Here is a 14,489-nt window from a genome sequence, read left to right as displayed (position 1 = left end):
CTGGGCCTCACACCACTGGCCCTTTGATTCTCAGGCCTTTGGAATCCAGCTGGGACTTACACCATTGGTCCCCCTGGTTCTCAGGCCTCTGGACTCGGACCATATTCCACCACTGGCTTTCCTAGTCCTCCACTTTGCAGACGGCAGATTATAGGACTTCTCGGCCTCCATGAAAGTATGAGCCAATTCCTATAATAAATCTCCTCTTATACATATCTATATAATATATCCTATTGGTTCTGTTTCTCTGGAAAATGCTGACTAGTACAGATTTTGGCTGAGAAACACCAGTACAGATGAACTCCAGGTTTCCTCTCTTTAGTTGAAAAACCAATGGCTCTACTTAATCTGCACACAGTTGGGACAGCACGGCAGAGTGAGCAGAGCACTGAATTCAGGATTCTGCTCCCATTTCTGCCACTACCTGTGTCAACGTGAGCAATTCAGTGAACCACCCTGGTTCTCCATTCACTAAGGTGTAAAGTGAAAGGCTCTGTGTGGCTGACTTGTGAGGCTCCATCTAACACTACCAGTCGCTGATCCTGGGGAAGATCTTGGAGTCCATGGAGGATCATCAGGTTCTAAGAGTGCCTCCAAAGAGCCTCCAGCACTAGAAGGTCCACTCAGGCCCAGGCTGGCCAACTCCTTAACCACTGCTCAACCTATCAAGAAATTTCTTACCCAACGATGATGATTCATAATTAATTTAACAGTGGGAATGCCATGGAAAAATCAGGTTTGATTTATTTCTTCTCTGCCCTTCTCATTGAATTTGTTACCAATAAAATATCTTGAATTCATCTCCTAATTAGTATTCCCACAATCAGTGCCCTGGTCCAGGGTCTGCTCATTGATCTCCCAACTGTTCTCCAATTCCATGCTGTCCCTTCTCTGATAATACAGCCCCACATCATCTCACCAGTCATCTATCTAAATGTTAATCTGATCCATCTCCCTCCCTACTTAAAAACCCTCAGTGAGCTCCACTGCCTGTAGAATTAAGTCCAGACTCTTGAGCATTGTTTCCAATGTGGTATCTGACCTCAATCCCAGCAACTGCTCTCACCTCCCAAGATCTCTACACTTAGGGACTTTTGGATTCAAGGATCTCTAAATCCAATCTGCCCTTGACCAAATATAGAAATGAAGCAAGTTTTACCATTACATATAAGCTTCTTTTGTTAGCCTATATCTTATCCCTTTTGCATAAAATCTTTTGGAAGCATAAATTTCTTTAAAGAATCAAAAAGAGCTCCTTGAATCAATAAATGTTTTGGTATAATTTCTCTATTTTTTAATACCACCCTTCCTCCCAAGCTACATGGTTTGTAACTCATTCATTTAACTTGTCAGTCATTCATATAGCAATCATTTGTGAATCTTGTTGTGTGTCCTGTATATTGATAAACTATACAACAGGCTATACATTGGCTCTATAATGTTAAGGAAACATGTTTTTTCTAAGCATTTCAATTACTGAAATAATTTAATACTCAAGGACAATACTATAGCATACTATGTTAATTATTTTAATGCAATGACACATATAATTATTTTACATTTTAATCTAAAAAATGATGATGAGAGACTGAGAAATTGAGATAGTAGTTACCCCTATGAAGTCACCTTCTTCAAACTCACTTAAAATTTCAGAGTTGGTATTTTTGTTTGTGCTTGTATTACTTGACATGACCTTTAAATGTCCAGCAAGAACCAAGCAGTGTTCTAAGGGTATGTGTCCTTGTCTTAGAATCATACTTTCAGCTTCAAATCTGAGCAGAAAGAATATTAAAAACATCTCTTCTGTAAAATGGTAAGTTTGAAGTCATTATTGGCTAACAAAATCCTGTCAACGTCATCTGTAAAGAATTTTACTTTTTGTTAAGAAGCAATTATCATCCTCTTCTGGTAAAGACCTTGAAGCAGGGACCCTAGCCAACTTGTCCACAGCTGTAGCATCAGAGCCTAGAATGGTGCTTGGCTCAGAACGTAGACACTCAATGAATATATACTGAGTAGATTTATGAATAGGCAAAATAGGGGTGTCACACAACCACAGAACAGAAGGTCTCCCTACAAATTAATTCATTAGATGAGCCCTGCTACTTCACAAAATATAGGTATTTTTTAAAACTACTACTGCTGAATTCATGATGTAAAGCCAGATTTTTCACTTTCTGGGAGACATAAATTTGGTGTTGATTTGCGTTCCTTTTATCAAGACTTTTTTTAAGTACTATATTCAAGATCAGTTTTGCAAATCTGCTATCTCCCCTATTCATAGCTCTTTAGCCAGAAATAGCCGTTTGTCCACCCTTAATTTCTAGAAACAACCTACCCCTAGTAATAATACATGGTAAACTTTAATAGACATAAAAACATGGAATATATAGCAGTGATTTTAATTATTCAAAAGGAAGATATTTTATAAAGTATTGGGATTTTGCCCTACTTCAATAAGTCTGATGTTGTGAGGAGAGTTAGAAGCAGGAAAACTCCCAATAAAACAACCATACAAGCTGATAAGTAAGCCTGTCACAGTTCCATAGATGCTGACAGAAGGCATGGGACTCTTGAGTCAGAGACAAAGGACTTTACTAGTTGCAGCAAAAGGAGTAACAAGAGTATCAGTATTGTTGCACCAGTCCCCAAATCCCTCAAGACAATGTGGAGCGCCCAATGGAGCCTGCATATGCAGTGGGGTGAATCACAGGGGAGGATCCTGTGCATAGGGAATCCGCTGCTTTTGTAACAGGCAGTAAGCAAGCTGGTTTGTCTGGAAGGCAACCAAGTGCCATGAAGAACAGCAATGCATTACTTTTCTCAGGACTGCCAGCTGCATAAACAATCCGAGAAATGGCCCAGGTAAAAGAACAGTCAAAGCCTTGGGATTTTGGCACATTCAGTAAGAAGTTTAGGCACACAAGAAGCTCCAAGCAGACTGTATCTCAACATACAGGGCATAGTAATACAAATGAATGGAATTTTAAAATAAAGCTAGATGGTTACCTAAAGAATTATGATTCCAAAAGGAAAAAAATACAAGGAGAAGTTTTACAGTGCTATTTTCACTGCCTTTGAGAAAAGGATCACGAGATGACAATGTGAAGACTCCTGACTTTCGATTATGTTACTAGCAATTTTTAAAAACCACTACTCAAACTCTGTAGACTTGAACAAAATATCAAAAATTCCTGAAGTAACTGCCACGTCACAGAAATATCCTCAAGATAATGATTAGTTTCTATGAACCAAAAATAGGAGAATAGTCAATAGGAACACCGAGGAATCATGAGAATGAGGCCAGTAATAAGTATGTGATGGAAAAGGAAGGAGAAGGTGTGTGGAATTGAAAACTAATAAATTTAGGACAAGCACTTTAATAAAAAAAGTCTGGAATTCAACACTCAATTGGATTTAAAGCATCACAGAAAGGGCAGGAGGATTCCACATTCTGTTTTCTCTCTGTTATACTGTGCAAGTGCAGATGAGAGCCAGTCATTCCCAGCCAGGTTTTGAAGTGCATCATTTGGCTGCCAGATGCCCATTATACTAATTGGATCACCAGTTTCCTCTATATCTTGTTGACACAAGGATTCCAGGGCTACCTATTTCTTCTGCAGCATTAAAATTTAAGAATGCCACACATACAGTAAACCATAAAATATTCACATGGGCCTGTACTCTACTTTTGTATTATATTGTAACTCTGGAATGATTCTTCAATAGCCTACATGAGTGATGTGAAGCAATGCCAATACTAAATAGGTTTCTCATGCTTAAACATTTAATTTTATACTTCCGGAGCATTAGACACACTTGTGAATATTTACAGTTTGATTGGAATCATCATTTTCCTCAAGCATTGTTTTCTTGTTTAGTAGATAGCTACAACTGCTCCAACCTGACAAATATAGAAATCAGAGTACTTCTGCTAGGAACAGAAAAAGAAAGACTTAATACCCTCACAATCAAAAACTAAAATGTCCTCATTAATATACATATGGCTATATATGTATATTGTATATTGAACTCTAAGAAGAACCTATGAATATTATTATTTATAGATACACTGATTCATTTTGGTTTTATTCTCCATTTAAAAGGGTAAATTTGAATAAATATTAATATCACTCTTTACTGAATGACCTGGTGCTTAATAAAAGTAACTCCCCATTAAAATTTCTAAATATCCATGATTTTAAAAATGACACCACGTTAATACTACATTATTTAACTTTTTCCAAGAAAGACTCACATACACAATGGATCTTGTATTAAGCAGGGTTCTGGATTCCAGACAAAAGAATCCACTCTGATCGGTTTAAAATAAGAAAGGATTTACTACAGGTATTAGGTAGCCTATAGAATCTTTGGAAAGGTTAGTGAAATAGTTTCTAAGCCAAACTTACAGGAATAACTTTGATGAAAATGCTGGGCAGATCCCAGAACCACTTTGTCTCCACCACAGTCAGGAAACTGGGGCCGCCACACCTAAACAAAGAATCCTGTGGGTTTTGCCAGTTCCTGCACCAGCAAAACGGATGTCCCATGTCCTACCCTTCCCCGCCCCATATATTAACTGCAAATCAAATGTCATGAAGATATATCTGTCAGAATCTTAACCTTGCACTGATACGCTAAAAGAAAGTGAGGAGGGGAAAAGGCAGATTTTTGTTTCGTTGTTTTGTTTTGGTTAATATTCTACACTGAGATGGCAGGGTTTACATTATGGGGAAATATAAAAATATAGAGTTTTTTCCAAAGAGTTTGGGTAACCCCAGATTGCAAATGTCAACTTCAACTTTATCATAAAATTCAGGGTACCTTATCTAATATATTTGGCATGTTTTTCCTCTTTCTAGACAAGTAAGTAGACTGTTATAGTAGTCCAGTCATTTTTTTAATTGTTTTGGAATTTTGCTTTTAAGTTTTGATCTTCATCCTATTTTCAATTCTAGTTTCCTTCAGGTTGGTTGGAAAATTCATCATTACATTACAGAGTTCAAAGCACAAACCCCAAATTATTACACATTTCTTTTGATCAATATTCAATTTGTAACATGTCTTTTGTCTTCAAAGTTTTGTTAAACTCTATTCACCATCTGCCACTGCTTTTCTTAGGGGTTTGCCAAGACCCAAATGGAATATTTTCGTGTCACTTACTCTTGATAGATTGTGGTCTGGCAAAGTTGAAGCTGTACTTCATTTGGCAAACTGTGAAATGACCTATTCTTCAGACATAGTTGAAGCTTTTAACAAAAGAAGAAGAAAGAAAATAAATAAATAATAGCGTAGAAAAGAGCTAAAGGAAAAAGATTATGATGCTCTGCAATTAGCTCAGATCCCTTCAATGTTTCTGATAACCAAAACAAGAGTAGATTTTATGTGTTCCCCAAAGTCCAGCCACTTTTTATGTGATAGATATTGGTAATTAAAATCTTCCATATCTGGATTCATGAGAATTTGGTATGATCCTCACAGAGCAAAACTTTTCCTATGGAAGGGAAGGAGACATTGAGACAGTGAGGAGATGGTCTTCCCCGGTACTCATGAAGTCCCATGGTGTTAGGCCCTCAACCTCTGTGAAGAAGTTGGTAAGGAATCCTTCAGAACCTAGCTTGCCCAGCAAAACAGTTAGCACAAACCGAGGACCAGAAAAGTAAAATCTGATGGTGTCCAGGAATCCTTTACTGGAAGACTTTGAGGTAAAAAGTTCAAGCATGCCTTTTTTTTCCTTTTCCAAAGTATTAGGTTTTAATACACATTAATATTGCATCTGCCTGCTATCACTGAGAAAGAACTGTGAGGTGGCTACTAAATCTTTAAAATGTTTGCATTTCTAAAAGGTCTGAAAACAAAGATAGGTTCACAACCCCTACCTCATACCATATACAAAGATTAACTCCAAAAGTGGATCAGTGGGGCTTCCCTGGTGGCGCAGTGGTTGAGAATCCGCCTGCCAATGCAGGGGACACGGGTTCCAGCCCTGGTCTGGGAAGATCCCACATGCCACGGAGCAACTGGGCCCGTGAGCCACAACTACTGAGCCTGCGCGTCTGGAGCCTATGCTCCGCAACAAGAGAGGCCACAATAGTGAGAGGCCCGCGCACCGCGATGAAGAGTGGCCCCCGCTCGCCGCAACGAGAGAAAGCCCTCGCACAGAAACGAAGACCCAACACAGCCAAAAATTAAAAAAAAAAAAAAAAAAAAGTGGATCAGTGATGTAAATATAAGATCCAAAAATATTAAACCGGAAAATATAGGGGTAAACCTTCATGACCTTGGATTTGGTAATAGATTCTTAGATATAACACACAAGCAGCAATAGAAAAAATAAACTTTGGACTTTATCCAAACTTAAAACTTTTTGCATCAAAGGACATTATCAAAGAAAATGAAAAGAAAACCTATAGAATGGGAGAAAATATTTGCAAGTCACATATTTGACAAGGGTTTAATACCCAGAATATATAAAGAACTCCCAACTTGGTAACAAAAAGACAAACAGGCCAATTTAAAAATGGGCAGTGGACTTGAATAGGTCTTTCTCCAAAGAAGATATACAAATGGCCATGAAATGGTACATGAAAAGATGCTTAAACACCTTACTCACTTGGGAAATGCAAATCAAACACAGAATGAGATACCACTTCACACCTACTAGCACAGCAGTAATAATAATAGTAGTAGTAGTAGTAGTAGAAAATAACAAGTATTGATGAGGATGTGAAGAAATTGGAACCCTTGGGCGTTATTGGTGGGAATGCAATTGGTGCAGCTACTGTGGAAAACAGTATGGCAATTACTCAAAAAGCTACAGAATTATCATACGACCCAGAAATTCTACTCTTAGGTAACCCCTTCCTTGACACCTAATTCCTGGCAACCACTAATTGTTTTCTTTCCCTACGGTTTTACCATCCACAATATCATATAAATAGAATCATACAATGCATTACTTTTTGTGTCTGGCTTAGCAAAATGCATTTAAGATCATCCATGTCTTGTATGAATCAACAGTTTGTTCCTTTTTATTGTTCAGTTGTATTTCATTGTATGGCTATATCAGTTTGTTTATCCATTCACCTCTTGAAGGACATTTATAAGGATGATCCTTAAATTTCCCTTTTCATTACTAAATAATTAAAATTCCATTTAATTCCTAAATGAGTATAGTTTTGTGTTATTTTATTTTAATTTTTTGAAATTTGGTGTTTATGATGTACAGACTTAATTTACTATTTATAAAAACACTTGACTAACTAAAAGGCCTCATTTTCTGACCTGCTAGGTAAGTTTTCTGCAAAGGCGATTTGATTAAAAATTTTGAAATTTTAGGGTGCTTAAAATCTTAAGTATCAACTTCTACATGTTATGACCATATCTTTTAAATTTTTAATGACATTTTAACCATTTTTAAGTGTGCATTTCAATGGCATTAATTACATTCACGCTGTTGTGCAACCATCACCACTGTTGCCAAATCTTTTCCATCACCCCATAGAGAAACTCTGTAACTATTAAGTAATGACTCTCCATAACCACTCACCCCAGCCCCTAGCAAGCACTGTTGTACTCTCTGCTTCTGAGTTTGACTACTCTAGATACCTCCTGTCAGTGGAATCATATAGTATTTGTCATTCTGTGACTGGCTTATTTCACTTAACATAATGTCCTCAAGCTCATCCATACGGTTATGTGTATCAGAACTGTCATTCCTTTTGAAGGCTAAATAACTTTCCATTAGACAGATATACTACAACTTATTTATCCACTCATTTGTTGATGGACATTTAGATTATTTCCACATCTTGGCTATTGTAAATAATGCTGCAATGAACCCAGGAGTGTTGATATCTCTTCGAGGTCTTGATTTTAATTCTTTTGGAAAAATATCAGAAGTGAGACTGTTTGATCATAGAGTAGTTCTATTTTTAATTTTTTGAGGAACCTCCATACTGTTTTCTACAGTGGTTACACCGTTTTACATTCCCACCAACAGTATACAAGGATTCTAATTTTTCCACATCCTTGCCAACACTTGTTGTCTTTTGAATTTTTGATAATAGCCATCCTAACAGGTGTGAGGTGATATCTTATTGAGGTTTAATTTGCATTTTCCTGACCTTAAGCATCTTTTCATTTGCCTGTTGGGTTTTTGTATGTCTTCTTTGGAGAAATGTCTATTTAGTTCCTTTGCCCATTTTTTAATCTGATTATTTGTTTTTTTGCTATTGTGCTGTTGCATTTCTTACATATTTTGGATATTAAGCCCTTATCAGATAAATGGTTTGCAAATATTATCTCTCATTCCATTGGTTGCCTTTTTATTTTGTTGATTATTTCCTTTCCTTTGATGTGCAGAAGCCTTTTAGTTTGATGTAGTCCCACTTGTCTATTTTTTTTTTTTTTTTTGGCCGCACTGCACCACATGTGGCTCTTAGTTCCCCAACCAGGGATAACCCGTGTCCCCTGCAATGGAAGCGCGGAGTCTTAACCACTGGGCTGCCGGGGAATTTCCAAGTCCCACTTGTCTATTTTTGCTTTTGTTGCCTGAGCTTTTGTCATATCAATGAAATAATTGCTAAGATCACTGTCACAATGGATGTCCCCTTCACAATAGCATCAAAAAGAAAATATTTAGGAATAAAGTTAACTAGGGAGGTAAAAGATCTGTACACTAAAAACTATAAAACATTGATGAAAGGAATTAAAGAAGATACAAACAAATGGAAAGACATCTCACGTTCATGGATTGGAAGACTTAATATTGTTTAAATGTCCATACTACGCAAAGCAATCTACAGATTCAATCAATCCCTATCAAATTCCAACAGCTTTTTTTTCAGAAATAGAAAAAACATTCTAAAATTCATATGGAACCACAAAGGACAGCGAATTGCCAAAACAATCTTGAGAAAGAAGAACAAAGCTGGAAATATCACACTTCTTGATTTCAACATATATTACAAAGTTACAGTAATTAAAACAGTATGGTACTGGCATAAAGACAGATATAGATCAATTGAACAAAATAGAGAGCCCAGAAATGAATCCACACATGTATGGTCAACTGATCTTCAACAAGGGTGTCAAGAATGCACAATGGGGAAAGGACAGTCTCTCCAACAAATGGTACTGTACAATAGATAATGACAGTCAAGTTTGTATCTGTGCGAGAAAGACGTTTCAAACAAGCAAAGGAGGAATGCTAGAATAAATCCTACGGTAACAGGCTGAAGTTGAAGACATCCATTTGAACTAATGTTTATTTTAATATATATACAGATGGATATATACAGAAATGAATATAGATAAATGGGTTAATATACTACCAACACTTGCCAGCTCTATGCACTGAGAGGGCCTAGAAGTAATGACTCTCCAGTTGTAACAAGAACACCTAGTGGACAGGTTTTGGTTTCTAAATACCATTCTCCAATAAAAGGAACTATACTTCTTAAAGAATGGCTGGTTCTTGGGCCAGGGCATAGAAAATACAAGATAAGCCTGGAGAATCTTACAGTGCCAGAAAGTAAGTTGGTGAAAATAATTATTATTATAAATGAAATAAAAACAAAATAAATAAAAGACATGGGTCTGTCAAATGGACACATGAGCCAACCCTTAAGAGGTCCTGATACCCAGAGCTGGAATAATTTAAGCAATATAATAAACAATGATAATAAAGAATTATAACCCAAAGAATAGAATAAATATCCATATGGCAATAAATATCTATGAGACCATACTGATATAAATATACAAGCAAATGAATGAATGAATAAATGAAAAGAGGCAATTCTTCCTTTCAGAAGAATTATTAATGCAAACAGAATGAGGAAAACCGAGCATCACCACTAGAGTACCAAAGTAATAATTGCTGCAGGGAAGATCCACTGATGAATGCTAAAATTAGTGACAGAAACAGGGTATCCACATTGCCTCCAAGTATCTCCCATAAAATATTTATTAATAACTGTGGAGGTTTAACATATGTCTACAATTTCTTAAATATTCCTCCCTCCAGAAGATGTACCTTAATTCCCCTGGACTGGGCTGGACTTAGTAACTCACTTCCAAAGGACAGACTATGGAAAGAGGAAATGGTAACTTTCCATGGAGAATCCTGGCAGATACCACCTTAGCCAACTGATCAAGGATAACATCGCCAGTAATAAGACATTAATGTCATGCACCCAAAATCTATAACTTCAGTCTGATCATGAGAAAAAAACCCAAACTGAAGGACATTCTAGAAAACATCTAACCAGTACACCTCAAAACTGTCAATGTAATGAAAGACAAGGAAAAAAATGAGGAACTTTCACAGATTGAAGGAGAGTAAGGAGACATGAAAACTAAAAGCACTGTGGTCTCCTGACTTGAATCCTGGAACAGAAAAAAAGACAGTGGAAGCACTGGGGAAATCTAAATAGTCTGTAGTTTAATTTACAGTTATTTGTTGAACCAATCTTAATTTCTTAGTTTTGGTCATTGTTCCATGGCTACATGAGATGTTAACATCTGGGGAGACTGGGTAGAGAGTATACCAGAATTATCTGTACTATCACTGCAATTCTTCTGTAAGCCTAAAATTATCAACATAAAAAGTTTAAAAATTTTTTAGCTTCAGCTAAACACAGTAATTTGAAATAAGTGGGTCTCAATCCCAGGTAACTGAAGCCCAAAATAAAAGCAAATCAGCTGTATCCAGTTATTACTATTCACCCATACAATCTGAATGTCCAAGTTTTCCAAACTAAAATCTCTCATAGTATGCCTATGACTCATAAAGAGTGAGTAAATATCTATTTTTACACCTTTAGGAACACAATTCTGTATTTAAATTAGATTCTATAAGAAAGATAAATTGAACTTAAATCATGTTTGTTTATACTACTTTTTCCAAATTGTAAATTCACTAAGTCGAGGACTGTCTGTAACCAGATAAGAATTTCAGCTCGTTATTACAAGAACTTACATGGCTATGATACCAGTGTTGGAATCTCCTGGACTAAAATGGTATAGGTGGATTCAAGACAATGTCATAGCACAGAAAACAGAGACTTTTAGAAACGTCTGATGCCAAAGATGATGAATACTTGTAATATAGCACTTTATTTTTTAGGATACTCTGAAATGCTTTATATCTTAAAATGTTTAAAATCAATATCTCTTTTTACTTTAGAGCTGGTTTACAAAACATCCTTTAGAGGCTAAAAAACAACAAATGTAAATCCAATTTACCTAAGTATATTAAAATTTTAATAGAAGTAGAGAAGGTCCACCTAATATCTTAGGAACAGAAATTCATAGCTACATAATGGATTGCTGTGAAGTCTGTTCAAAGATTAGTAAATTAAAATTACAGAAAACATTTTAATAGGCTTAAATAAATTTATTTATATTCAAAATCAATGATTTATCTTAAACACATACCTCAAACATAACACACAGTAGGAACTCAATGATCAGTATTTCTTTAATTCATATATGATATAAATGAAAGATTGCTTCACTAGACCAAAAGAAAATATAAATATTACAACCATCTTTATTTAATCCCATTTTGTTTTCTAAAACCCTAAACTTAAGGCAAGGATTAGGAGAGTAGAAGTGTAAGAAAAATAATTTGGCATGATGTTTTCATAGTGTTAACCTGTATTCGCTTAAAATTATAGAAGAAAAGCACTATTAATAACATTGGAATAATCATTATTAGAAAACAAACTTTTTAAATTTCTTTACCTCTCTGAGATTTTCTTGGCTTCTTTGCTTAGGCTGAACGAACAACAATGTTTTCAGCTTTCCAAATTCTTTGCTCTGTAAAACAAAGTGTATTTACATTGAATGCATCTCACTTGTCCCCAAGGATACAACTTCTTCTAAAAATTTGGAAAGCATTTATAGCCTGGGTAACATAGAGTGTTATATTTATGTAATAGTGACTTCTAACTTTGCACGTAAACTTTGTTGAAATAACTTTAAGAAACAGAATTACTTAAAACAACTAAAGCACCAAGCATGGAATTCACTGGTCATGTTATAGATAGACAAGTTTGATTCTAACAGGACCATTATAGCAAATTGAGAGTTGTTTGCCTGACGAAGTGATATTTCTTGTTATAAGTCATCCCATGAATGTAACTTACTCTCATGTCAGCTCAGTTGATCATATGAGATCATAATCACATTCACCAAACAGACTCCATGAACCTATACAAAAGTATCAAGAGTAACTGTTTCCTTTTTATCTAGGGAATTCAGTTTCAAAACAGTGTTACTGACTGAGGGCTACACTCTGAGGTGAAATACAACTCAGTTTAGTTAAGTTTATTTATCCCAATACAGCGTCTTTCCTTAACTTTTTATTCCAGGTCTTAGGCATCAACATGAAAAAGCATGACCTCCAGCCAAATCCTGATATCAATTTACTCTTCATATCCCATAGCCAATGATGAGAAACTGAATATAGATCTAAGATACTCCTAGATGTATTCTGATAGCTTGTTTGTTCTTATTAATAGTAATAATAACAATTTATTGAGCATTTATTATGTATCAGGCACTGTTTCAAGTACTTTACATCCATTAACTCAAAAAGCAGTTTATATTTTTTGACTTCCTATATAAGGAAGAAACTCTCTGGCTGTTTAACATGCCTGTCAATGACACAGGGAATATGCTGACTTAATTCTTCTGGTTTGTAGTAGCTATTTTTAAAAAGGAATGAATGGGGCTTCCCTGGTGGCGCAGTTGTTGAGAATCTGCCTGCCAATGCAGGGAACACGGGTTCGAGCCCTGGTCTGGGAAGATCCCACATGCCACGGAGCAACTAGGCCCATGAGCCACAATTACTGAGCCCGCGCGTCTGGAGCCTGTGCTCCGCAACAAGAGAGGCCGCGATAGCGAGAGGCCCGCGCACCGCGATGAAGAGTGGCCCCCGCTTGCCGCAACTGGAGAAAACCCTCGCACAGAAACGAAGACCCAACACAGCCATACATACATACATACATACATACATACATACATACATACATAATAAGGAATGAATGACAGCACTACCACAGTCTACCCAAGCAATATAGCAGAGATGATGCAACACATAATCCTTAAATCAAGGAACTGTGCTTCACTACACCTCCTGCCTACGCTGGAAACTACACGGCACAGTGTGACGCACTCCCATCATGGCTGGCACTGTTCTAATGGGATCTAGTAATATTATTCATCTGTGCTCATGAAAAGTGAATTTTTACCCATAATCTACTCATACAAATGCCAGCAACCAGAAGAAATTACTGATAGGATTAACATATAATAATTTAATTGTGCCAAATTAAAAAAAGAAACAGAGGCAAGTGAGTTGTTTCATTTGATGTCAATACATTCCCCAAATATATATAAGAATTTAACTCTATTAAGCATAATAAACTGTAATTTGGGGAATTAACTTTTACTCTGTGATAGAATACATATAAGTTCAAATTACTTTTAATACTGAATATATTAAAATTTAAAACTGGCCTACAAAACACATATCATTATGAAAAGAGCTAATACATTCACATGCATATAAAGAATGGAGGGAAATACACCAGAATGTCATAATTGATGATCTGTCACCCTGGGTATAGAATTTTTAGTCATTTTTATTTTCTTCTTCATCTTTCTAAAACCCAAATTTCCTACACTTAACCTGTATTACTTTTATTTCAAATTTTATTTCAAAAAATAGCTCAATTTTTTTCTGATTATGAAAATAATATATTTACATTTAAAACTGAAAATCTATTGAAATCCTACCAACCATAGTTATATTTTGATGCATTCTAGAGCTCTGTGTCTCTGTTTCTGTGTGTGTATATGAATATATATTCACATATATACATATCTGAACACTAAAGAAACATACATAATTTTATAAACATAAAATTATACTATTCTGTTTTTTGGCTTGATTTTTTTTTTTCTTCAGTGATATACTATTGAATCCTTTCCACATGTACACAGTTACTTTTAATAGCTGCATTGTACTCCATTATGTAATTTATCAATTACCCCTTAGAACCCAGTTTAGACATCACTTACGCAGCTTTCACTTCCTCCCAAGTCTGGGTTCAGCTCCCCTCAGATGCATTTCAACCACAATCTATACTGTCAACACTGCATCAATGAATGTCTAGTTGACTGTCTTCTTTCCTAAACCATAAGGGACCGTCTATGTCTGATTAAATGTTGTAGCCCCATACCTACTACAGTGCCTAGTAAATAGCTGTTGAAATATAAGTTGTTTCCTTTTTTTAAATAAAAATACAATAATAGAATCAACATTCCTGTACACACAAATTTGTGCACTTGTCCAATTATTCCCACAGCATAAATTTCTAAAACTGGAGTTGCAGAGACAGAGGTATGCACGTTTTGAATTGTAATAAATATTGCCAAATTGCCCTCCAAAATCCTTGTAGAAATTTACATTC

At 35.8% G+C, this 14,489-nt stretch overlaps 1 protein-coding gene across 1 annotated transcript in view; it reads right to left on the bottom strand.

The window, feature by feature from the left end:
* Positions 1 to 3,877: 3,877 nt before the first annotated feature.
* Positions 3,878 to 14,489, bottom strand: part of LOC114236131 (uncharacterized) — a 28,701-nt gene continuing 18,089 nt past the window's right edge. The window contains exons 5-8 of the mRNA XM_057546309.1: positions 11,755 to 11,829; positions 5,167 to 5,252; positions 4,413 to 4,494; positions 3,878 to 3,934 (exon numbers count right to left, since the gene is read on the bottom strand). Of these exons, the coding sequence (XP_057402292.1) occupies positions 3,878 to 3,934; positions 4,413 to 4,494; positions 5,167 to 5,252; positions 11,755 to 11,829 (300 nt within the window). The remainder of the gene's footprint in view (positions 3,935 to 4,412; positions 4,495 to 5,166; positions 5,253 to 11,754; positions 11,830 to 14,489) is intronic.

This window comes from Balaenoptera acutorostrata, chromosome 5 (assembly GCF_949987535.1).
Source record: "Balaenoptera acutorostrata chromosome 5, mBalAcu1.1, whole genome shotgun sequence".
In the NCBI taxonomy this organism is placed as follows: domain Eukaryota; kingdom Metazoa; phylum Chordata; class Mammalia; order Artiodactyla; family Balaenopteridae; genus Balaenoptera; species Balaenoptera acutorostrata.
Note: the sequence above shows the minus strand (reverse complement) of the source record. Positions and strands in the feature narration are given on the sequence as shown.